This window comes from Phodopus roborovskii, unplaced genomic scaffold (assembly GCF_943737965.1).
Source record: "Phodopus roborovskii unplaced genomic scaffold, PHOROB, whole genome shotgun sequence".
In the NCBI taxonomy this organism is placed as follows: domain Eukaryota; kingdom Metazoa; phylum Chordata; class Mammalia; order Rodentia; family Cricetidae; genus Phodopus; species Phodopus roborovskii.
The window spans coordinates 34,929,821-34,956,879 of record NW_026126525.1 but is presented as its reverse complement, the minus strand read 5'-3'; the positions used below and the strand labels follow the sequence as shown (position 1 = coordinate 34,956,879).

Here is a 27,059-nt window from a genome sequence, read left to right as displayed (position 1 = left end):
CACCCCCTACCCCCATGTCTATTCTGAGCAAGCTATCTCTCCATATAGAATGGGCTCTCCATATAGAATGTGCATTAGTGTTAGATTTTGGATCCACTGCCAGTGGCCTCATATATTGTCCCAGTCACACCATTGTCACCTATATTAAGGGAGTCTCTGTCATGGCAGATGGCAGAACTGTGGAACCATGTACAAGAAGAGAGCACATAGTGAGAACAGAAAGCCAGAGACCAGAGAAAGCCAGTTATGCTGTCTTAAACAGTCTCCTCTCATGGGAATTAATTCACTCAATAAGACCCTCATCGGTTTCTTCTGGGAGCAGCATACAAAACCATCTAATTACCTGCCATGAACCTCATCTCCTGAAGATTCTGTTTTTTCCCTTAAATACTGCCACAGTGAGGACCAAGCTTCTAACACATAAACTTGTTGGTGACAGACTACAGCTAAACTATAACATGTTACTTTCCATAGCCTCAAACTAGAAACCACTTCAGTATTTATCTAATGGAATTTTACATAGAATAAACTATTACCATACCTAACAACATAAATGATATTTATCTTTTAACTAATATAGAATAGATACTAAATTTTTTATTTTTTAAAAGATTTTATTTACTTATTACATATACAGTGTTCTGTCTCCATATATATTCCTGCACACCAGAAGAGGGCATGAGTTCTCATTATAGATGGTTGTGAGCTACCATGCAGTTGCTGGGAATTGAACTCAGGACCTCTGGAAGAGCAGCCAGTGCTCTTAACCTCTGAGCCATCTCTCTAGCCCTTTAGATACTAATTTTTTAAGACAAGTAGTGCTAATGAGATTTAGAAGAGCAATATTAATAATAGGAACTATTTACAAAATTTTAATGGTTTATTCAACAAATATTTTAGAGATATATGTTGTGTATCTATCTGCCTATCACTGTCTTAGAGGTCATGGCATTAATTCTGTTTTGTTTTGTGAATACAGCAGTGAAACAAAGTTTTACTTATGAAACTTACAGTATGAGAGGGATAAATGCTTGAAAAGTACACACACACAGACACACACACACACACACACATACACACAGACAAACACATACACACGTGTGCAACCAGGCAGTCCTTAAACCCTTGATCTTCCTGTATCATACTACCAAATGCCAGGTGTCCGACTTTTTATTGTGATTTCTGTTGCTGTGATAAAACACTCTGACAAAAAGCAATTTGGGGAGGAACGGGTCTATTTAGCTTACACTTCCAGGCAATAATCCATCCTTGAGGAAAGGCAAGGCAGGAAAGGAACTCAAGGCAGGAATTTGGAGGCGGGAACCATAGAGGAAGGCTGCTTACTGGTTCAGGCTCAGCTAGGTCCACTTGCCTAGGGATGGTGCCACCCACAGTGGTCTGGGTCTTCTTACATCAGTCTTACATCAGTCAGGAAGATGCCCAAAGCATACTCATAGTCCAATCTACTTGAGGCAATTGATTAATTGACGGTCCCCCTAACCAGGTGACTCTAGGTTGTGCCAAGTGGATAATAAAAACTAACAACACACACACCTCATAGAGCAGTCAGGATAAATAAACAATATTTGCAAATAAATCTTTAATAAAAGGGATTTGTGGCTAGAGAGTTGGCTCAGTGGTAAAAGCACTTGTTGCTGTTACAGAAGACCCAGGTTTGATATCTGATACCTACACGGTATATGTTACAACCATCTGCACCTCCAGTTTGAGGAGATCCAACACCCTCTTCTGACCTCTAGGCATATATGTGGTGCACATATGCACATGGAGGCAAAACACTCATATGCATAAATCTATTTTTTTAATTAAAAAAAAGGGGGCAGGAGAATTGGCTTTGTGATTAAGAACATGTACCACACTTGCCAAAGACCTGAACAGTTCTGACCACCCAAACTGGGCTACATACTCCAGCCTATAATCTTAGTTTCAGGATTGATACCTTCTTCTAGGCACCATGAGACCCACACACATGACATACCCGCATACATCCACATAGTCAAAACTCAATCTTAAAGAAAATTGCTTGACTGCCTTTTGGATGTTCGTAGGCTAATAGAGAAAGTTCTTGTTCCTCCTTCCTTCTTTCCCTCCCTCCCTCCCTCCCTCCCTTCCTCCCTCCCTCCCTCCCTCTCCCTCTCCCTCCCTCTCTTCCTCCCTCCTTCCCTCCTGATTGTTTTTTGAGATGGGGGTTTCTCTGCAGCTTTGGAGCCTGTCCTTTGGAGCCAGCCTCATTTTGTAGACCAGGCTGGTTTCAAACTGGCAAAGATCCACCTGTCTCTGCCTCCCGAGTGCTGGGATCAAAGGCATGTGCCACCACCGCCCACCAACAATTTCCTCTTCTAATTGCATTGTGTTTAGTTTTTGTGGGGCTGAGGATTTGGAAATGAACAGTAAAGAGCTACAGTCACATGCTGCATTCAGTTTTTAATGTTTAAGATGAGTTTTGTTGCGACTTTTCCTTCCCAGATATTGAGATACTTCATGAGACATTTGTCAGCATTGAATCAAAGGACCATAGATTACAGAATGTCAAGGTCATTCTGCTGCTGCCTCGCTGTTCAGGACTAGGTGTTAGTAACCCAGTTGAATTTATCTTAAATGAACATGAAGGTTGGTGTTCTGATTTCTAAATTAATGAAACTTGGAGACTATAATTCACCAATTTCGATATTGGAGAATAAATCTTAGTTTTTATTTTTTGTATTGCTCTTCAAATTAGTTGTATTTAGTGTGTAAATGACTTATGTATAGCTCTTTGATTAACTATTTCATAGAAACTTGGAGAAAGCTAATATTAAGTGTTTTCTTGTATTCCTTTTGAAAAGCAGTAATAAAACTAGACATCATCACCTTTATTGATATTTTAATTTCAAGTCAATATTTTAATATTATCAATTGCATTACTAGGAAGTTTCTATGAAAATTCATTTTAGATAGTTGATTGAAAAATAATGTGACAACAGCAATATATAAAAAGGCACCTGTAGTGCTGTATTTAAAAGATTATGTTTACTTTTCAAAATTTAGATACAGGGTTACTTCAAGATCTTTCTCAAGGTGGTTCACCAAAAAGCAAACTCGAGATTCTGGCTCAGCAGCAGTATGAACAGCTAACACATGCAATGAAATGTAAGTTCACCATTAGTACTGGTTTATTAAAGTACAGGGTTAATCTCTGAGTCATGCATACATACTTCATTTATCTATTAGAATAAAGCAATAATATGTGGACCACAAGCAAAATTCCAATCTTAGTGTCTTCAAATAAGATGCTCGTTTTAATAAATTTAGTAAGTGTTAGAAATATATGCTTTACTCTCGTCTTCTTGTCTGTCTTCCTCTCCCACTGTGTTCACCAGAACAAGAATGAACAAGAATCCCCATATTGCAGCTTCTCAGAGTTCAAAGGTGGAAAATGGGAGTTCTGCAGCCCTCACCCCCTCCCCCCCGCCCTGCCCCTGCCACTGTCATTTCAGTAACATAGTATCAGTAGACCTCCAAGAAAGTTGCATTTCTATATATATGTTGGGAGTAGCCACCTCCACTGTCTTCACTATTGCCCACATGAACACCTTATACTACGATTAACTGGATGGCTTTAGTTTGTCTTCCTACAGTCCTCTACAGTCTCGACAAAGGTGGAATGAAATTGTTAAAATCAATGTGTTTCAAGCAATGCAAAAAACACAGTCCATGTCGTGGTGTAAAACTCTGTACAGAAAGTGTTCTTAAGCGCTGAGCCACCTCTCCATCCCCAGACTACATTTTCTAACTTCGTCACCTACCCCTCTCCTCACTCTCTGTAACCTTTCTGTTTTTCATTGATGATCTCAAAGCTCAGGTGCTCATTCAGTATGAATGAGTGAGTGAATCACAGGTCAGCAATTCCCTTGTTGTATGGTGAGATCTGAGACTGAGTAACTTTCCCAGCCTCACATAGCAGCAAGAAAGAGAATTACGATTCTCATCAATGTCTATTTCTAGAGTTCCTTAATCGAATTAGGTGATATGACAATGAGCTGTGTTTATTTCTTCCTGTGTGGAACTAGGTTGATCACAGTGTACATGTTCTCATTTCTTTGTACAGTTGAGCTGAATGTACTTACTGGTTACTGCTTACAGTACTAATACAAGCTCTGTTGTAAAGGACAGCCATTCATGGGGGGCAGTGAGGGGTCTCAGCAGGGAAGGGCACTTGCTTCTGGGATTGAAGAATTGGGTTTGATGCCTGGTCCTCCCATGGGGGGAAGGAAAGAATCAGTTTCCACAATGTCCTCTGACCTCCACAAGTGTGCCATGGTGAGCACACGCACACACAAATTTTATAATTTATTAATTATAAAATAAAGGGGAGATATTCAAGCAACTGTAGAGATCATTTCCATCACTATCTGGTGGTATGCCCTAGGAACAAATGTGTCTGGAAACAGCAAATTTACATTGGGTCGCCATATTGATTGTATCTTCTTTCAATACAGTTGCTAAAGCTCAAGCAGTTGTTTACTGCACGTGTTCTGTTTATACAGAAGAAAATGAAGCTGTTGTTAAGAAAGCGCTGGAATGTCAAAACCAAGGGGTTAAAGTACAACCTTATAGGTAAGGAAAGGACACTACTAAACCACTATCAAGCAAAGATGAAAACCACAAGTATGATTTTTAGAGTTATATAAATATATTATACTTTTCATTAGAATTCAACATGGTGAAACAGCCTAAATTCATACAGCTCTAAAGTGGATTCTATAGAGCTTTTGAATGAACACTGTAATAGTTTTATATGTAGTGTATGTGTGTGTGCAAGCAGATGTTGATGGGTGACTTGAAGGAGTCACTTCTCTCGCCACCATGTGGGTCTCAGGGATCAAGCTCAGGTGACTAGGCCTAGCAGCCAGCACTTTTACCCACCAAGCTGTAACACTATAGTTCATGAATGTTGCATTGTACATAAAAAGAATCTTCTGTTTTTGTTATTGTAAAGCTAAAGGCATTTGATTTTGGCTTGGCTAATTCCTGAATAAACTGGGTGCAAGGTTCATGTCCTTTTTAGATAAACGTATTATTCCACAGAGGAAAAATAAGCATACAAATTATTTATTGAAAGTAGACAGAAAACTGAATGTTTATTATGTTAAGCACTTTTAGTATTTTGTACCCACTGGGAAACTGGTATAATGGCAGCTCCCAGATAAAAGACATCAGTAGAGTTGGGTTAGAGAGAGAACATTGATACTAAAACCAAAGCTGCGATGGTTCACATCTTAGTTTCCAGCCTTTGTAAGGCTGAGGCAGGAGGATTGCCACAAGTCTGAAGTCAGCCTCAACTACATAAACCTATCTCAAAACACCAATACTACACTGATAGAGTGCTTACTCTATCTTGGTTTAATCTCTGCCCAAACAAACAAACAAACAAACATTGAATAATACAAAACAAACACATCATGCACTGTGGATATCAAGAACTCTAAGAATAAAAATGTTAAGACGAATTAGTTTTTCAAGACTGTGGCAATGAAATAAACATCTATCTTCATGTTGTGATTTCTCCTTCAGAATCTTAATGTGTATATAGTCTGCGCTGACCTCCTAACTTGATATTTTCCCATTTTTCACTTTACAAACTGACAAGTTAATCACACCAACATCTCCTCTTTACTGACTTTCCTTCCTTATTTAGAAGCTTCCGTTGATAGCTGTCCTAGTTAGAGTTCCTGTTATTATGAGGAAACACCATGACCAAAATCAAGTTGGGGAGGAAAGGGTTTATCTGACTTATACATTGAAGGAACCAGGAGGCAGGAGCTGATGCAGAGGTTGCTGCTTACTGGCTTGCTCATCATGGCTTGCTCAGCCTGCTTTCTTATAGAACTCAATTGTGGCGATATATTATTTATACACAGGACCAACAGCCTACCAATCACTAATTAAGAAATTGCCCTACAGCTGAATCATATGGAGGCATTTTCTTTCTCAATTGAAGTTCCCTCCTTTCAGATGATTCTAGCTCAGGTCAAGTTGACATAAAAGTAGACAGCACAATTGCCACCTTGTCAACTTGACACGGAGACACATTACTATTAAGCCATAACTTTTCCTTTCTTGTTCATTTCTGAGAACACATGTGAATACCAACATAACAATATTAAAACATTTCAAGTTTTAAAAGTTCCATAGTTATTAATAATAACCTAAAAAGTCTGTCTCTTTAAAGCATTCAGAATCTTTAAAATATTTAATCTCTTTGCAAATCCAAAGTCTTCATAAAATTCCAAAATCTCTTTAAAAGTGTCTTTCAAGTGTCTCAACTGTTGGCTCCTAAAAAATCAAAATTAAATGAAATAATTTCTCACTTCAAGAGGGAACAACCAAGGTACCATCTGAAGGAAGCAAAACCAAGCTCCAAGACTTGAGGATTCACTTACATCTTCTGGGCTCCTCCCAAGGGCTGGGGTCTCTTCTCTGGCTCTGCCCTCTGCAGCACACACTGCTGTCTTCTAAACTCCACTGCTGCTGCTTTCATGGCCATTGCCCTGTGGTGCTGGCATCTCCACACTGCTGGGTGTTCAGCTGCAACTGGGCTGCAATTTGACCATTAGACTCTCCTGGGTTCTCTTCATGGCTCCAAACTTCAACTTCTCTATGTGATCCCTTCAGTCCTGGGACTTTACTTGTCGCTGAGGCTACACCTTCACAATGGCCTCTCCTGGCCTCTCACAGTGCCAATCCTCAGCTGCTATCCATGACTACTTCATGCCTTTAAAACCAGCACCACCTGGGTGACTCTTACACTACCAAGTTCAGCTGCCAGAGTGAGGTACAACCTTGGCGGCCTCTGGGACACAGCTTCTGTATGCTGACTCTCAGGAAACGCTTCCAGAAGATTTCGCCTCAGTGATGCTGGTCTCTTCTTAATTACCCATGTTTTCTCAGCACCAGCGAGCCAGCATCAATTGTCCCAGTAAAGCAAAGGTTTCACTTCAGTGGTGCTGGTTTCCTGTTACAATAGCTGACTCTTCAGCCTCAGATGACCAGAATCATTTAATTTTAATTCAAAATAGTAAATATGCAAGTGTCCCAATAGTCTTAAGTGACTCTCAAACTTCCCCCCGGAACATCACAAACCAGGCCTTCATTGTCTGCATTTCTCTTAACACTAGTTTCTTCCAGGCTTCCCCAGAACAGCTCACCAAAGCTTTGAACACTCTGTGGATTTTCCAGCTCAAAGTTCCAAAGGCATTCCGCAGTCCTCCCCAAAACACGGTCACATTTGCTTCAGCAATACCCCATTATCTTGATGCCAATTTCTGTCCTAGTTAGGGTTTCTCTTGCTGTGCTAAAAATACCATGACCAGAAACAATTTGGGGAGGATAGGGTTTATATGACTTATACTTCCACGTCATAGTACACCATTGAAGGAAGTCAGGACAGGAACTCAAACCGGGCAGGGACCAGGAGGCAGGTCATGGTGCAGGTCATGGAGGGGTGCTGCTTTGTGGATTGCTTCCCATGGCTTGCTCTGATGGCTTTCTTATAGAACACAGGACCAGTAGCCCAGACCAAGAATGGCACCACCCACAATGGGCTGGACTCTTCTCCATCAATCATGATTAAGAAAATGCTTTACAGTTGGGTTCTAGGAAAACTTTTTTGTTGTTGTTGTTGTTTGTTTTTTTGAGACAGGGTTTCTGTATTGTTTTGGAGCCTGTCCTGGAACTAACTAGCTCTGTAGACCAGGCTGGCCTCGAACTCAAAGATCTGCCTGCTTCTGCCTCCCAAGTGCTGGGATTAAAGGTGTGTGCCACCAACGCCTGGCCTGCATGTGGAGGTCAAAAGACAACTTGTAGGAGATGGTTCTCTCCTTCTACCATATGGGTCCTGGGTATCAAATTCAGGTCATTAGGTCATGAGGCCTGGTGGCAGGCACCCTTAACCACTGAACCATGTAACTAGTTAAAGAATCATTTAATACCCCAGTGTCTGGTGATATATTATTTGTGATTTATTAAAGCTTGCCTGAGGATTCAGGAAGCAAAGTCAGCCTCAAGCTGTAGAGATCAGGCAGTGGTGATACACACCATTAATCCCAGCAGCCAGAATTTAGGAGGTGGTGGTGCACACCTTTAATCCTAGGATTTAGGACTAAAAGATAAATCTTTGTGAGTTCAAGGCTATCCAGATCTACACAATATTGGTCCAGTCCTAAAAAGAAACAACTCACACAAAGATGATCTCAGCACCTGGGATCACACCTAGAGAGGTATAAAAGACAGAAGCAGGGTCTTCAGTAGTCAGTGTCAGGCATTCATTCTCTAGCATCAATGAGAATAGGAAGACATTCAGTCTCAGGATTCTCCAGTCATGCTGAGGAGAGGCAGCAGGATAAAGCAGGATCAAAGCAGGATCAGCCCTTTCAGCTTGAGGTAGGGCTAAGAGGTAGTGGCCGACTACTTCACTTTTCTAATCTTCTTGAACACGGATATCAGTCTCTGGGGTTTGTTTGTTTGTTTTGTATTATACCAATGTGATGGATTTAGAATGGAATTAAATATCACATGCCATCTAATCCAGTCACCCACCTATTGCTTATTATTCCCTTTTATCAGTCCCCAGATATTTAGTTCATTTTGGACTTGAGCTATCATGAGGTTAACTACAAGCCTACGTAAATGCTTTACTTGTTAAAATCTCATGTGTAGCTGGGGAGATCACTCAGTGGGCAAACAGAATGGGGTGCAAGCATAAGGACCTGAGTTTGGAGTCCCAGCACCCTTATAAAGAGGCTTAGAGGGAGGGAGGGGGAACTGGGATCGACATGTAAAATAATAAATTAAATAAAAAAAATATTTACTTTAAAAATAAAAAAAAAAGAGACTTAGATAGCTGCACATGCCCATAATTCCAGCACAGGCACGGTGGGTGGGAGGACAAAATAGAGACAGAAAAAGCTCATAATTATGTTAGCCAACCAGTCTAGCCAACCAATGAACTCCCGGTTCAGTGAGAAACTGCCCTTCAAAAGAGTAAGGTGAAGTACAATGGGGCCAATGTCAGTCTCTGACCTCCACAGATGCCCGTTTGGACACACACCCCATCCCTGTACATGCACAAACATGTGCACACACTAATCTCATGTGTTAGAAGTATTAACCTACAAAGATGTCTTAAGGCTGGAGAACTGGCTCAATATTTAGGACCAAGCTCACAACTAGGTATCGCTCCAGCCCCAGAGGACTTAACACCCTCTGACTGTCATGGAGTTTTGAATGAATGTGGTGCACACACTGATACTCAGGCATTTACTCATAAAACAAAGAAACACTTTTAGAAGAACTTCTTTAGATATAACCATTTTTGAAACTTTGATCAACAGTCTACATTTTTCTAGCACAAAATAATGTGCATAGTTTAAATGCTAATTGTCATTGCCAAGTTATCCAACAAAATAATCACTTAGACTTTTATTTATTTTATGTATATGAAGGTTCACTTGTATGTGTGTATATGTATTATATATGTGTCTGATGCCTGCACAGGTTAGAAGATGCTCAGATCCTCTGGAACTGGAGTTGTGGGTAGTTGTGAGCTGATGAATGGATCCTGGGAACAGAATCCAGATCCCCTTCAAGAGTAGCAAATGCTCTTACATGCTGAGTCATCTCTCCGGCCCCCCAAATAGTCACACTTACAAATCTGTTTCCTGTGGCTTTATAAATGCTTGGTTTTATTAGACTTAATGTCTTTACCAATCTGAGGGGTGGGAAGATTCACTTTTCCTTGTTGATCAAACTCATGTTTACCAATTTCTGAGGTCCCACATGTTCCCAGTTTACTGACTGAGCAGTATAGTGTGGGGAGTAAAGAATGGGATTCTAGAAGCCTTGAAACATTTTAATAACAAATATACACTATAATTTTTTAATAACTCTAGAGTTGATATCTAACATTTTCATTGTAAATTTAGATGGTTGTAAAATGTATTTTCCCAGAATATTTATTATTCCTAAAATATTATATATAGGTTTTAAATATGTTCCTCTTAATAACCAAAAATTCAATTAAATATTTAGACTTACAGTAAGCTTTGTTAATTGACCTAAGGAAAAACAATAAATTCATTACTTGTTTTATAAAACTAGCTTTTGCCAGGTGGTGGTGGCTCACACTTTTAATTCCAGCACTTGGGAAGCAGAGGCAGGTGGTTCTCAGTGGTTCAAGGTTCTCAGTGGTTCAAGGCCAGCCTGAACTACATAGGGAGTTCCGGGAAAGCCAGGACTGTTACACAGAGAAACCCTGTTTCAAAAAACAAAACAAAACAAAACACAAACAAACTAGCTTTCATTTTCAAAATCAAATTGGCAAAGAAGTCTTATTTTATTCTTTGATTCAGATGAACATGTTAATATGATTTTGTTACTTATAAAATCTAATCTAAGGTACATAAAAATAAAGATTAAAGTGAATAGAAGAAATAACAAGAATGAATAAAAGAAACGTTTTCTTTAGGGAGTAGTTGACAAAAACTGAAGAGATCTGCTAGATCCCCACCCATCACCAGGCAGTCAGTGAGCAGCAAACACACTCAACCTCTCTCATAGGAAAGCGGGGACGTACCCGACTGGAACAATGCATCTCATTACCTGCACCCAACATTTTTGAAGCTCTGAGGAATACACTTATGAAAGTGAATATCTTGGTGAATATTTTACTACACCAACTGGAGAAGGAAGCAGAGAAGCGGAAAAATGGTCTGTAATTCAAGAACAGAGCTTCAGAGAATCTGGCACCCTCTTAAAAATCCCTTCCTTGGGCTGGAGAGATAGCTCAATGGTTAAGTGGGCTTGGTGGGCAACATGAGCAGCAGAATTCTCAGATCCCAGCACCAAGGAAGCTGAGACAGGATGATCTCTAGTTCAACAACAGCCTGGGTTATATTGTCTTAGTTAGGGTTGCTATTGCTGCAACAAAATACTATGACCAAAAAGCAAATTGGGGAGGAAAGAGTTTGTTTTTGTTTTTAAAGTAATATAAAGCATACTACATTTATATAAATATAATCTATATAATATTTAGTATACAGAGGGAAATATTGCTTGTTCTTCTCTGACAGACATTTATTTAAATTAACCATTTATAACAAACCCCATTTAAATGAAAACAAACATTTATAAACAATATTTGGGAATTCTTTCCAAACTGCTTCCTCCTGGTAGGGGGCGCTGTCATGAGGATCCTAAGAAGATGCAGAAATCCTGGCTGTAGTGCTCTGCAAGGCTGCATTGTCCCATGGGCATTGCTTAAGAGGTTCTTGCTTGATCAAACCACATTAGTCTGGAAGGAATCCACAGCTTTTCATTTGCTGTGGAAGCAAAAATAGAAATTATTTTCCCCAGTAACCTGTCCTTGAACTTAAATTTTGAAGTAAAAAGCATTTTTAAAATATATAGATTGGATTGATCCAGCAGCATTTGTTTTAGCAGTTGTTGTTATTTCCTCAGCAGACAAACGATTTAAAGATAACAGAACAGCATATAATATCCGAAGTTTCTCTGTGCTTTCCATCTTTTTTTTAATTTTAATTATTTATTTTTTATTTTACATGTCGATCTCAGTTCCCTCTCCCTCCCTCCCTCCTACCCTTCCTGCCCCCTCACATGCACCCTGACCACCCTCCCCTCCCATCCCCCACCCCAATTCCACATGTAGGGCATTGCCATCCAGTTGGGGTCATGTAGATCTGTCAGGTCATGTGAAGTAGGGACTAGGACTTCTCTCCTGTCTCTAGATTAAGGCAGTATCCCTCCATGGGGGATGTGTCAGCAAGGTCCTTATGTGCACCAGGAATATATCCTGGTTCCACTGACTGAGGTCCCTTAGACTGCTCAGTCCTTCTGGCTGAGACCCATATTCATCGGGGGCCTGAGTCAGTCCCATGCTAGGGGCCTGTTAGCTCCTCCTTTTCAGGTCAGCTGTCTCTATGTGTTTCTGCAACCTGGTCTTGTCCTCTCCCTCTGCATCTGGATTCTAGTTCAACTCAGTGTTTAGTTATGGGTGTTTGCTTCTGTTTCCAACAAGTACTAGATGAGGGCTCCATGATGGTGGATAAGTTAGTTGTTGATCTCACTATCTGGGAAGGGCCTTTCCACAGTGGCTCAAATTGTTAGTTGGCGGCAGTCTTGTAGGTCTCTAGACCTTTCTTTAGGTTCAGTTTTCTCTTCAAACCAATAATGGCTTCCTCTTTTATGTTTGTTCTCTCTCTCTCTCTCTCTCTCTCTCTCTCTCTCTCTCTCTCTCTCTCTCCTGTCTTCTCTTCCTGCCCTGACTCAATCTTCCTGGTCGCGCATGCTTTCCTCTCCTTCCCTTCTTTCTCCTACTTCTCGCTCCATTCGCTGCCCCCCCCCCCACTTCACCTGTGCTCTGGGGGACTTGTCCCTTCCCCCTTCTGTGAGGGACTTTATATGAATCTCTTAGAATACACCTTGTATCCTAGTTCCTCTGGTAGTGTGAATTATATGCTGGTGATCCTTTGCTCTAGGTCTAAAATCTATATATGAGCAAGTACATACCATGTTCCTCTTTTTTGTGACTGGGTTACCTCATTCAGGATGGTGCCATTCACTTGCCTGCGAATTTCAAGATTCCATTATTTTTTTTTCTGCAGAGTAGTATTCCATTATGTAGATGTGCCACATCTTTTTTATCCATTCTTCAGTTGAGGGGCATCTAGGTTGCTTCCAGGTTCTTGCTATTACAAATAATGCTGCTATGAACGTAGTTGAGCACATGTCTTTGTTGCATGGATGTGGATCTTTTGGGTATATGCTTAAGAGGGGGATTGCTGGGTCCTGTGGTAAACTAATTCCCATTTTCCTGAGGAACTGCCATACTGATCTCCAAAATGGCTGTACGAGTTTGCACTCCCACCAGCAGTGGAGGAGTGTTCCCCTTTCTCCATATCCTTTCCAGCATAAGTCATCACTGGTGTTTCTAATTTTAGCCATTCTGGCAGGGGTAAGATGGTATCTCAAAGTTGTTTTGATTTGCATTTCCCTGATAGCTAAGGATATTGAGCACTTTCATAAGTGTCTTTCAGCCTTTTTGATTTCCACTATTGAGAATTCTTTCTTCAGTTCTGTACCCCATTTTTTAATAGGGTTGTTTGGTGTTTTGTTGACTAGTTTCTTGAATTCTTTGTATATTTTGGAGATCAGCCCTTTGTCAGATGTAGGATTGGTGAAAATCTTTTCCTAGTCTGTGGGCTGCCGTTTGGTCTTGTCCACTGTGTCCTTTGCCTTACAGAAGCTTCCAAGTTTGAGGAGGTCCCATTTATTAATTGTTGATCTCAGTGTCTGTGCTCCTGGAGTTATGTTCAGGAAGTGGTCCCCTATACCAATTTGTTCAAGAGTACCTCCTACTTTCTCTTCTAAGAGATTCAGTGTGGATGGATTGATGTTGGGGTCTTTGATCCATTTGGACTTGAGTTTTGTGCATGGCGACAGACATGGGTCTATCTGTAGTTTTCTACACACCATCATCCAATTGTGCCAGCACCATTTGTTGAAGATGCTTTCCTCCCTCCATTATATTCTTTTGTCGAAAATCAGGTGTTCATAGGTGTGTGGGTTTATATCAGGATTTTCAATTCGATTCTGTTGATTTACTTGTCTATTTTTGTGCCAATAACAGGCTGTTTTCAGAACTATAGCTCTGTAGTAGAGCTTAAAGTCAGGGATGGTGATGCCTCCTGAAGTTCTTTTATTGTACAGGGTTGTTTTGGCTATCCTGGGTCTTTTGTTTTTCCATATAAAGTTGATTATTATCCTTTCAAGGTCAGTGAAGAATTGTGGTGGGATTTTAATGGGGATTGCATTGAATCTGTATATTGCTTTTGGCAAGATTGCCATTTTTACTATATTTATCCCACCTATCCAAGAACATGGGAGATCTTGAGTAAAGAGTTTGTTTGGCTTACAACTTCCACATTGCTGTTTCTGAAGGAAGTCAGGAACTCAAACAGGGCATGATCCTGGATACCGGAGCTGATGCAGAGATCATGGAGGAGTGCTGCTTACTGGTTTGCTCCACCTGGCTTGCTCAGCCTGCCTTCTTACAGAATCTAGGGCCACCAGTCCAGGGATGGCATCACCAACAATGGGCTGGGCCCTCCCCCATTGGTCACTAATTGAGAAAGTGCCCTCAGCTGGATCTCATGGAGACGTTTCCTTAACTGAGTTATCTCTGATGACTCTAGCTTGTGTCAAGTTGACACACAAAACCTTCCAGTACATATAGTGACACCCTGTCATAACAAACAAACAAACACACTTACCCAAACTCTGCTTTTGTGTGAGAGAAGTAAGCCACATTATTGTTGGTCCTTCGTTTACCTCCCTAGAGATTTTAACCTTGTCCTAAGCAAGATAGGTGACAGTTAAGTGAGAAAGGGCATTGTGAGTGGAGAGGAGGGAAATTTGGGTGTAATACAGAGTTACTATTATTATTTGCCTCAGTGGATCTTTGTTGGGATTGAACATATTTAACACATAAACAGTACTTGGCCCAAAAATGTTGCATGATATTTTATCAGACTGTGTGAAGATATGTTGCTGTTTTACCTTGTTTGCCTAAGGCACCTGATTGATTTAATGAAAAACTGAATGGCCAACAGATAGGCAAGAGAGGTTAGGTGGGACTTCTGGGCAGAGAGAGAAACTCAGGGGGATGAATTTAGGGCATGAGACACTGAGAAAGTTGGACATACAGAATGGAGAGGTATAAAACCACGTGGCAGAACATAGATTAATAGAAATGGGTTAATTTAAGTTATAAAAACTAGGTGGAAGCCAGGCATTGGTGGCACATGCCTTTAATCCCAGTACTCGGGAAACAGAGGCAGGCTGATCTCTATGAGTTCGAGACCAGCATGGTCTACAGAGTGAATCCCAGGACAGGCTCCAAAGCTACACAGAGAGGCCCTGTCTTAAAAAAAAACAAAAATCAACCAAACAAAAAAACTAGTTGGGAAGAACTGACACTAAAGGCAAGCTTCCATAATTAGTAATAAGTCTCTGTTCCATTATTTGGGGGCTGGCAGTCCTCAGAAAATAGTCAATAATTTTAAATTACCATGATAATTAGTCTGTATATTACATGTTCATATGCTTAGCTGCTTTCCAACTGGATAATGAAACTTCTAATATTGTTTTATATATTGAGTATTTGTTTTGATATAAATTAAAAATATTTCACATTATTGTGTATTTTTTCTTTTTCTATCCTCTCCCCTTCCTTCTTCCCTTCTTTTCCAGTGCTGGAGAATCCAACCTTCCATACCATTTCCTTTTTAAATGTTTTTTTAAATGAAAAACTTGAACTTTTTCATTTACAGGTATTTACTCATGCATGGTTCTGGAGGTCCAAAATCCTAAAGAAGGTGTTGGCAGGGTTAGTTCCTTGTAGAGCTTGTGGTGGAGAATGTTCTGTGCTTTCAGTAGTTGCTGCCAATCCTCGGCATTTAACTCACAGTTGAGTCTCTGTTGTGTATTCATGCAGTCCCTTCCTTGAGTGTTCCAGTGTCTTTATTTTCTTACAGGGACTCCAGTATTAGATTTGGGGAACTATTCTCCAACAAGGTCTCATGTTGTGGTTTAGAGTGAACTTAAATTTGAGGCAGGGTGGGGATGCTCTTCATCACACAACAGTCTATTCTGTGGCTTCCCAAAATTTATACTTTTCACTTGCAAAATATATTCACTCTATCTCAACATCTACAAATGTCTTCATCCATTTAAAGGTCACTTATAAATCCACATCCTCATATTGTCAGTTAGAAAAAGAAACCCAAATGACACCAAGATCAGAGGTAAACAAGACTCTGGGTGTGGTAATATTTGATATTTAAAGAAATAGGCTATAAACTGGAATTCAGAAACCTACAAAGTCAATTTCTGGATGATGACTTATCTAGTCTTATTTATGAATTATTACTACCATAAGAATGCATGAGTGAAGCTAAAAGTAATAGCATTTTATTCAGTTGTGTATTGAATATCTACTATGTGCCAAACCCTCTACTAGATACCAGCAATTTATCAGTGGAGTATTTTTAGATACATGAGGTATTGGGGCAGGGATGGAATGCAAATCTATGCATAGAGTTCATTTATGTTTCATATGCTTCTTATACAGAAAGCCTGAGGGTGATTTTTGGCACTATTTTAATGTGCTAGTGTTTTGAGTATGACCTGACACCTGAGGTCTGAGGTGGGACATTCTACTTGTGGCATCATGTCAGTTTAAAAAAACATCTGGCTGGGAGTGATACTGAGTACCTTTGATCCCTGAACTCTGGAGGCAGAGGCGGGTGGGTCTCTGAGCTTAGGCTAGCTTGGCCTACTTAGTTTTAGGCTGGCCAGAGCTACATAGTGTGACCTTGTCTCAAAACAAAAACGAAGAATGGATTTGTGTGCACAATAGCTCTCAGATAATCTGGTGAGACTGTGTCCCCTCAGAAACCATGGAGTAAGGTCCACTATTTGCTTTTCTGTCAGTGCCCTCATGTGACAGACTCTCTGGTGAGTCAGATGACATATCCTTGCTCACCTGTTGTCCCAGCCGCGTGGGAAATACTTGCTGAACACAGTGTGATTTGTCAGGTTGCTGGTGCTCTTCCTCATTTTCTGTTCTGTTCACCCCCCATCAATATCTCAGAAACCACTTACTCGGCAGGATGCAGCATTGGCAGCCCAGCCCACTTCTATGCAGGCTCTCTCTTTGCATTCCCCCACAGTTACCATTAGCTGTCCCTTAACTCTGTCCTCCCATAGGATGCCTCTACTTGTCTTGGGCATTCGCCCTGGTCTAATTTATATTATTGCAACTTGATTTATTTTCCTAATGTATAAACGAAATTGAGTTACAGTTCTATTCATGGGCTTTGCATCTAGTGGGCAAATAATGAAATAAATATAAATTTTAAATTGGTTGTAAATTTCACAATAGACAAAATGAATGAAGTATTCCTGATGCTCTAATTCATATGGACAGGGTTTAATTGCTTTGATTGGATATAGGCCAATCCCCAAATATGGAAACATAAATGTTATCAAGCTGGGCAGTGGTGGCTCACATCTTCAATCCCAGGACTTGGGAAGTGGATCTCTGTGAGTTCCAGGCCAGCCTAGTCTACAAAGTGAGTTCCAGGACAGGCTCCAAAGCTACACAGAGAAACCCTGTCTCAAAACTCCAATAAATAAATAAATAAATAAATGAGTACAACAGGCATGTATAACATCATAATCATATTATGCTTAATAACATAATATGAACATTAATATCTTATTTATAAATGATACTACACAAGAAATTAAATGTACTTATAAACATGTCAATGGTTAAACATTTTTCCCTTTGTATTAGAAAGTCTTTATTCTATCCTTATATTTTGTGACATAGACTCTCCTTTATCTTAGGCTGACCTCAAACTCATTATGAAGTTGAGAATGACCCTGAACTTTGTGTGTATGTGTGTGTGTGTGTGTGTATAGTGTAGTCTTGAACTTGGTGTGTGTGTGTTTAGTGTAGTCTTGAACTTTGTGTGTAGTGATGAATTTTGTGTGTAGTGTAGTATTGAACTGTGTGTGTGTGTGTATATAGTGTAGTCTTGAGCTTTGTGTGTATGTGTGTATAGTATAGTCTTGAACTTTGTGTGTGTGATGTAATCTTGAGCTGTGTGTGTGTATAGTATAGTCTTGAACTGTGTATGTGTGTGTGAGTTTGAATGCACAAAGAAAATATGTGATGGTCAGAGGACAACTTGTGAATCAGTTTGGTTCTTCTGCGATGTGTGTCCTGGAATTGAATGCAGGGCATCAGATTTGTGCTGTTGCCTGCTGAACCCTCTCACCAGCCCTGGTTGTTTTTTGTTGTTGCTTGTTTGCCTTGAGATGGGGTCTTCTGTAGCCCAGGAGCTGGCCTTGTACGTGCTATGTGGCTAACTATGACCTTGAACTTGTTTCTCCTGCCTCTGCTTCCCAGGTCTGTGTCAGTTTATGCCCAGTTTATGCAGGGTTCAGGATCCAACCCATGGCTTCCTGTGTGTTAGGGAAGCATGCTACCCCTTGAGCAGCATCTCTAGTCCTGGTACTATACATCTGTCAATTGTGATTCACCTATGTTCATAACATATTAATCCTTAGAGATCCTTCCAGCTTGTTAAGAGGTTATTCTTGGCGTAGTTATTTAGAGACTTTGGAAGTATAATAAATTATGAACTAACATGAAATATTGAGAAGACAGCTTTAGCACTTTTTTTTTCTTATTTGAGATTTTTACTTAAGTGATTGGCAAGACAGAAATTAGAGTTGAAGAATACTGTCTTCCTCTCTTGGATAAGTAGCCATTTTAACTTAGTTGTTTCTTTTTCTACTTCAGACTCAGTCCTCCTGTTCTTCCGCTGTGCTCCTTAAAAGAAATAAAATTGTCTATGGACAAATTTTTCAGAGTGGAACCATCTGATGTTACCAATGGTTGTTTTCTTTCTATTTTAACAAGAGAGGTAAGGAGGAAGAAAAATCCTAATCCATGACATACTTTGGAATTGTAAAAAACAAACTGTTGTCATCGGAACCTACTTCATGATCATTTTGCAGTGGCTGTTTGTATGGACAGTTGGAGGGCAAGAACAGGAACACTACTGTTTAGCATGCGATCTCTGTTCTCCATCATCCTCAGCATCCCTCTTTGTCTTGCCCTCTGCTCCTACCTTTCCCAGCAGTTTGCCAACTGTGTATCTTCCTTAACATATAAGAAATAAGCAGTGTAATTCTTATGAGGTTTGTAAATGGGGAAATTGAACTAAGAAAAAAGTTATTTGGTGTGCCTTATGAGTTATGTTAGGGTCTAAGGCCTAAAAATCATTTATTTTAGTATGTTTTCATTTTCACTAAATCACTAATATTTTAAAATCTGCACACTGAAGGTGGCTTCCAAGTTAATAGCTGCTTCTTTCATTGCAGCGAGACCCATCCGAGACCGTATCTGTGAAGGATGTTCTGGCCCGAGCTGCGGCCAAAGGTCTATTGGATGGGGTTGAGGTTGGGAAGACATCCAAACGGGAGAAGAAGAGGAAGAAATCCAAAACATCACTGCCCAAACCTCCTGCTAATGATAACAATGACATCCAAATGAAAATCACTGAGTTCCTGAACCGAGAAAGTAAAGCCAGTACTTCCCAAGGCGAGGCATTAACATCAAAAACACCTCTCCCATCAAAAAATGTGACTCAAGTGGGCACTTCCTCCCAGGTCAGAAAACCCATCAAGGCTGCCACCAATCCTTTAGCAACCACACTGGCGAAGAACACTATTCCTTCCCGGTCAGAAGAACGGCCGATGACCTTGAGACGAACTCGGCCAGAAGGCAAAGTGATTCCTCTGAAATCCGTGGAGATTGTTTTGCCTCCAGTGATGTTCCCGTTCTCAAGTCCTCAGGGGGCCCGATCTCAGATGCCAGCAAACCATTTCTACTGTCGCTTGGTTGGGTCAAAGGCTGGCATGCCCAGCTATGTTACATCATCAGCACCCAGAAGAGGGGAGAAAACTAAGGAAAACACAACTTCCTCCCTCCTCAAGCATCCCAGACCATGGCTTTGACTGTGTGGCCCTTCCTCCAGGCTGGCTGGGATTTCTTTACGTTTAGAGACTATTACACAAGATACTGGGGCTTTTGGTCGCTTAGTATCTTCTGATGGCAATTTTACCTCCAGAGAATGAAGACAGATGAGAAATAATGGAAGGGATTGGGTGAGCAAACAAAGGCTTCATCAGCTCGGTGCTAATCTGTTTTAGGATGCCCAGTTGCAGACTGGATCAGTTGGTAGAACTTGCCTCACTCCTGGGAGTTCTGACGGGTGGACTAAGCAGCTGTCTTACCTGAAGGGAACAGAGTCCACCTTCCAGTAGGTTGCTGTGCAGACTTCATTGAGGGGCTTGGTACAAAGTCCTGAGATACAAATGATGCTGTCCTATCCCGCCCACTCCAGCTCCAGCCAGGACACCTAGACTGCTCCTTAGCCAGCCAGGCAGTTACTGTTACTGAAACCTCTTGAATCCCAATTGAGGCCAGTTTTTTCCTTAAGCATCCCACTGTTCCTGAAACAGGGCATGCCAGAAGGTTCTGTGATGGACTGAGCTTTGAGTAGGGAGGGCTAGGAAGCACAGGGAATCTCTTGTGCTAGTCGTGCATGGCCCAGATGTCCATACATAAAAAAAAATTTCTGGAGAACATTCCAGAGTCCAGAGTAGGCTGCACACAATAATCCCTGCCTTCTGTTTATCCACACACTGTTGGGAAAGGACTGTGAGCAAATTCTAACTAAGCGTTCTTGTTCTGAGAAAGAGGTCTAACTGTTGAACACAAGCAATGTATCATTGAAAAAACTCAAGATTTCTGATTCTATGCACAGATCAGGTGACACAGCCAAATGTACAAGTCATTCCGATGCACACAGTGATCAAACCTTGATAACTCATTTCTGATGCACAATTGAAATACATTATAGCACTATGTTAATACATTAAATGTCAATTACTTTTAGCTATAGTAACAATTGCCTACCAATATTGACATGATTGTCATTTCTGGGTCTGATTTTTTTCATCATGGCAACAGAAATTGTTTGACATTAAATAAAGTTATGACTACAAATCTTATTTTAGAGTTCCAACGCATTCGGAGTTTGAATGTAAAGCTTTATCTTCACACAGAATTCAGCTGTGGAGAAGTGTGAATGAGTGCTACATGCTCAGTTTAGGTAGACTGGGATCTGTTTTAGCTCTAGTGGTTTTTCCTGGCCCACTTGACCTGGGAAGGACAAAGGATTGTTGGGTATCGTGGTGTAGTAAGATCAGGAAAACATAGGCCAAATAGATGTTTATTTAGGGAAAAATAACTTACAACAGAGACAGATGAACACCAGCAGGTTCCTGGTCCCAAGGATGCCTCCTGATGCTCTGTCCCTGTGCTGCAAGCAAGAGACAGCTCTGAGGGGTGGGGTGGGGGATGGACAGCTCCTCAGACCTAGTTCCCCCAGGTAACATCTGCCCCTGTCCCCACCCCAATGGGCGTGGTCAGTGCCACAGGTGTGGACAAAGTGATTATCTTACTACAGTTGGGTTTAGTTTTCATAGTACAGTTTTCTTTCAGCCAAAGATTTATATTTTCCATTAAAATCTGTGAATGAGGAAAATGAGTTTATACTTCAAAAGATTTATATTTCTATTCCAAAAAAGTCTTGCTAGTTATGACTCTTAGAATGCATAGAACTTAGGAAACAGGTAGAAGGGTTCCTTCCCAAATTCCGGTCTAGCCTGAGCTGCTCAAGAATATCTTGTCTAGGCTGGGATATGGCTCTGGGGTGGAAGCCTTGCTTAGCATGTACCTGGCATCAGTTTCCATTCCCAGACCTACAAACACAAGCCCACACTGCCTCCGTTGCTTAGGTATTTTACCAAGATATAAACTATGCATCTCTCTTAGTTAATTTACATCATTCAGAGAGGAGCTGCCATTTCATCCCAGCAAAGGAGTTCAGGTTGAAGACCATTCCACCCAGGCTGAGATTTGTACTTTCAAGTGTCTTCTGGGTTAAGTCTGTCTCATGCAGGCTCAGGACACTTTCTAATCTCTAGCAGGAAGTGACCACTTGCACATGTAGCACATGTCACCACTTGCAGCTATTTCAGGGTCGCCTAAGTTAGTTTTCTCTTTGCACATTCCTGGAGATTCCAAATGGAATCGTTCATTTATTAAGCTTGTATGCTCTTCTTTGGCACTCTTCTTGGGAAGACAGGATCAATTATTTACTGGTAAAGTAAGAAGGAAAACAGGATAAAATCAACATAAGAGAACTCTGGTGAAGACTGCTGGTCACACAGTCTTTTAAATTGCATTTTACTTTCCTGAGCAAAATAAAAAATAACCAATATTTAAATAAAAATAAAAAATAACTAATATTTAAATACTGCAGCAACAAGTCATATGTATATATATATATATTTTTTTTTTTTCAATTTATTTATTTTGTGGCACTGGGGATCGACTCCTGAGCCTTGCCCAAGCAAATTCAGATTCTTACCTGAAACTATTACCTGTGTAAAACCCCTGGAAGCAGGAGGAAATGTTGTTTATTGAGAGTTACTGTCTTTAGTAGCACAAGAAAAAGTGGAGTGTGGTGGCACACATCTGAAAACCCAGCACTCAGGAGGCTGGGGCAGGAGGATCACCATGAGTTCAAGGCCAGCCTGGGTTACATAGTGAGATCTATCTCAAAGACAAAACAACACAACACACGCAGTGAATAAAATGTATAATTTTAATCATTTGTCTTCTGTGTGTAAGGGAGTTAAACCAGACCCAACTGACTCTCTAGTTACCACCTTTCATTTGGGATTTAATGCACTTCCCACCTCCATCTGTCATTCTTACAAGAATGAAAGGCAGACTTCTTGTGCTGAAACACCTTAACCCTAAAAGACTGCTCACAAAAAATTCCAGCTGATGATTAGATGTGTTCAGAATGCTAGCTCTCTCTACTGACCAAAAAGCAAGGGTAAACAACTACTCCAAGTTAAAGTAACTAGTTCATTCTCACCAAGTAGGAAATGCTAATGAAAGCAGAACCTTAAATTACTAAAATGATTTTTAAAAAGTTTAATTTGAAGTCAGAATAATACAAAAATAAAACAACTACTGTAGAGACACTAAGTTTGTATCCGTTTCTTATAGATGTGGCCATGCTGTCAGATAAACGAGTCAGACATAGTATGCAGCTACATTTATTCTCACAACATTTTACATTTAAATGTGTAAACGTGGTCAACAGCAAAAGGCATCAAAATGAAAACAAGATGTCCTTTCAGGAGGAAGTGGCTGATGTGGCTGCCTGGCAAAGCTCACAGATGGTGGAAGCGAAGCTCTTTGCCTTGAAATGCAACATTTCCCCCCACCCCCACCCCGTGGTTTCCAAGGATTAAACTCAGAGCTCTGCACGTGTTATGCAAGGCCCTACCACTGAGCCACATCTCCAGTGTGCTGAAACAAGCTCAGTTGCTTTCTTACTGGCTGTAAGCACATCAGATGTTGGATTAAACCTAGCCAGCTAGAGAGCTTTTGGTCTGATTAAATTGTGCTAATGTTGGGAAGACATTTTTCCACGTGGCTTTTGAAACCTTGCGTTGCAATGTTCATAAAGTAAGTGTACTATACACTAAGCGAAGCTTCAGGGCTACAAGTGGCTCTGTTTTGAGTGGTTTGTTGTGTGTCTTTCTTAAATGCCTAACGTGGATTAAAAAAAAAAAAAAATAGCAGTGCCAACAGTTGTATCACCAAGAATTTGTTTTAATGGAAATGGGTCTAATGTCCCTTCATGCAGTAAGACAGACAGACAAACAAACAAACAAAACAATGGTTCTAATTAGCTGTGGGTGATTTTGAATCCAGGTGGAAACAAAGGGCACGTGGATATATGTGTATCTCTGATGAAATCACACACGCTGTGACGGATACAAAAACAGAGCACCACACAGTGCCTTAGTCTACGAAGAGAAGTTCTTAGCCATTGGCATGTTGGCTACCACGTTGATGCTACCAAGGAGCACAGGCAAGGTGGTCAGAGCACATCTACCTAGTCATTTTAAAAAATAAAAAGAACTTTAAGCATTTTGTCCTTGCTTCTACATATTCCAATAGAAATGTGACTACAAATCATTATAAAACCACCTTTTAGGCGATGTAGTTCACTGAGCTTACTCAGACCCAGGTACACTGACATTACACCCAGGAAAGAGAATACATTAACACAATGATGCAGTATATTTCAGTAAAAATAGAATAAATAAAATAAAAATATTTTAAGCTGTATTTAACAAGTTAATTAAAAAAATGATAAGACACACAAGGCATAGTGAACACGGCTGCCTGTTTACCGAATCACAGATATAAAGAATGCATAGATAACTGAAGAATCACTAAGATCTCAGGTAAAACATTGGCATCCCTTCACAAACAAATGCAAACATACTTTCATACATACTTTTTGGCCATGGCAGAAAGTTGTCTGAACATACTGCTTAACATAATTCATTTTACAAAATCAACCTGCATTTAGTATGCAAAGCTATTTTCAAAACAAAACAGCTGCAGTAAGAGTTCTTCATATGTAAAGGCTATTTATTCATCTTACTGCATCCTGAAATTGCATATATAAATCAGTTTGCTACTTAAAGCTAGCTCAGTATTCTTGATCCTGAAAACAAACAAATGTAGGTCTTAGAGACGAACAGGGTTTGGGTAGAGACTTCCTATAGAAATGTGGATTACTTTAGAGTTTTGAAGTTGAGTACATTAAAACATTTCACCGTGGAGCTCAAGATGAGGGACCATGATAACTAGATTCTGAGCAGTTTTTCTCTGGGCACAATAAGGTCTCCTTAATGTAGAAATTTCTCAGGTGGCGCTAGTTAGTTCAGCTAGTGTGCAAGTTGGCACCAAGTGTAAACACATTTTTCTCCAGTGACATTGCTTTTATTGTTATGTGTGGATGCCAGTGAACAGCTCAGGTTCTCTGCATCTGACTCCACGGGTTTTCTGAGGGACCCACAGGTGGAGGACTCTCTCTCTTTCCATCATACTCCATGGTGGCTAAGTGCCACAAGTAATGTAATTTCTAGAAACTCTCAGCTTGGAATAGGCTGCTGGGGACAGACATTTGTCCTATACAACACATTTGAGGACACACAGTCCTGGACTGGGAAAGGAATGGTCTTAACAATAACTGCCACTGTGTAGATAAACTGGACATTTTTCTTAAGACGCTAGGGAATTCTGGAATTGCCCGACGGTATTTTCATTATCTGTTCTTCTTTGTATGTACCCAGAATCATTTGTGAAGGGTCTTCCTGACTGTGTGGAGGGGGTATAATGTGGCAAAAGCTGGGAGGTGTGGCTCCTGATTCTGGCTCTCAAGGACTTTGTCAAGACCCTAGGCCACTCAATTAGCCTCTTGGTATTGTGTATTTTGACTTCTTCAGTGAGTTTAGTACCTTTTCTACCTTGTAAGGCTCAAATGTGATAAAACTTGGGAAGCATTCTGACAACTGCAAAGTAGTGTATAAACAAAGCATTGCTTGTATAACCATATCAATTTTGACATTAAAAGTAAATAAGAGTAATATTAAGACTAATCTCCTTTGCAACTTCCTTTTAAAATAATAATGTCAACAAGTCTAAATTTGTGAATCTTTATAGTTAGGTTTCTTAGCTACATAAAATGGTGCGAGAAAATGGTATTTGGGGGACACTACCAAACAACCTGTGTAGATTTTGCTCTGATAAGAAAAAAATTAAAAATGGAAAAATAGAAGTCTTAAAACATATCTAGTCAAGTCTTACCAATTACTAACATTAAATACATAAATGCAGGAAAAGTACAACTTAAATTTGTTGCCATGGACAATATACGATGATTAGACAGCTTTCTGGACAAAATGTGTAGAGAAAGGTTGTGGCAGATAGGGAATCCTAGGAGTACATTTACCTCCAGGATGTGAACCAACAAGAATCACACAGTGGAGATCTAAAATCATAGTGTGTGACAGAGATAAATGACATTTCCTCAACTCTAAATTGCATATTAGCTCGTTATCAAACTAAGGATGGAAGGTCCAGGAATATTTTATTTTCAGGTGTGGATAGAGAATGGCCATAGTACACTTTAATTCTCTAGCTGCATTGTACAATGTAAGGCAGAAGTTTGAAATATGTCCCATCTCAAATGCATTATGACTCTGTTAATCTCTTTTTTTAAAATAACTGGTTTGAAAACCAGCTGAAAAGAAAGGCTATTTTTTTTTTTGCTTGATTTAATTCCTCAAATTTAGTTTTCTATCAATTTTAAAGTTTTCCTTTGCCCAGCACCCAAACAGCTGTAGACATGAAAGGGTGTCCATGCATCAGAGAGCTTGCTGAGGAAAGTGGTTGGTTGATGTCTATACTGATGCCAACAGCCAATTTTGTCAACCAATGGGTTCACTTTTATGAAAAACTAAAACCTCAAGGCATCACCTTCTTTTTACAGCAAGTCAATGGCATCTGTTCCTCAGGGTCTGGATATTTTAAAGGCTGAAAACAGGGCAAAATGCCAAGGGACCCCAAGGTTGCATGTGATAGATCCAATCAAGAGGACAGCGAAACGAACTTGGGCATGGTTCACTCCAAGGATGCAGCGTTAGTTCTCTAGGAAGGGTGTGGCCACATTCTTCTGAGTGTGTGTGAAGTCCTGCTCACAATATTTACAGTAAGAAAGAGACCTTCCACTGCCCATGATGTAACTTACAGAAACAAAACAAAACAAAACAAAAACCTCATGCTTCTTTTCATGTCACATGATGGCGGCAAGACGAGATCACATGCTTGTCTAACACGTTCAGTTAAGGATAAATTCTCTGGAGACACAGCATCAGCAACAGAGTGGAGGAAGGGCCAGCTGTCCGCTTCTTTAGTGTAGATGTTTGATCTTCAGGGGTAAATGACAAAATCCTTGAGCCTCTGGAGCTGCTAGGGTGTGTCTGTGACAGGGCGTTTCTGTTTCAAAGTGTCAATGAGAGATAAGACCCCTCGTTTTACATTAGTTGTGACTCTTCTAGTCATCGAGTCTGCTGGTGGGGGTGGAGGTCGAACTTTCTGTGAAGGTGGTCGGGCTACCAAGCACTTCTGATATCGCAACTGGAACAAAACAGGCAAGCAGAATTTTAGGTCATATTATTTCCTCTTGGTTATTGTGCTTGTGATTTTCTACCAATATGTTGACCCTCAAAAGTTAATGGCCTGGCTTCTAAATATAAATCTAGGAATTCACCACCATTACCAATAGTACAAATCTGTGTATAAGTGTTGAGAATAACATGGATTTGAAATGAAGACAGGAATTCTGCACTGGGGAGAGCTGGATCAGTGTGTGGGGAGCTTGGACTGTACCCACATG

General features: G+C 40.3%; 2 protein-coding genes across 9 annotated transcripts in view; one reads left to right on the top strand and one right to left on the bottom strand.

The window, feature by feature from the left end:
* Positions 1-20,614, top strand: part of Nsun7 (NOP2/Sun RNA methyltransferase family member 7) — a 39,391-nt gene extending 18,777 nt beyond the window's left edge. For both annotated transcript variants that reach the window (XM_051198334.1, XM_051198335.1), the window contains 5 exons: positions 2,488-2,631; positions 3,049-3,150; positions 4,500-4,617; positions 18,452-18,575; positions 19,036-20,614. In XM_051198334.1, the coding sequence (XP_051054291.1) occupies positions 2,488-2,631; positions 3,049-3,150; positions 4,500-4,617; positions 18,452-18,575; positions 19,036-19,671 (1,124 nt within the window). In that variant the 3' untranslated portion in view covers positions 19,672-20,614. The remainder of the gene's footprint in view (positions 1-2,487; positions 2,632-3,048; positions 3,151-4,499; positions 4,618-18,451; positions 18,576-19,035) is intronic.
* Positions 20,615-22,714: 2,100 nt separating this feature from the next.
* Positions 22,715-27,059, bottom strand: part of Apbb2 (amyloid beta precursor protein binding family B member 2) — a 305,019-nt gene continuing 300,674 nt past the window's right edge. For all 7 annotated transcript variants that reach the window (XM_051198467.1, XM_051198470.1, XM_051198471.1 and 4 more), the window contains one exon: positions 22,715-26,800. In XM_051198467.1, coding sequence (XP_051054424.1) covers positions 26,633-26,800 — 168 coding nt within the window. In that variant the 3' untranslated portion in view covers positions 22,715-26,632. The remainder of the gene's footprint in view (positions 26,801-27,059) is intronic.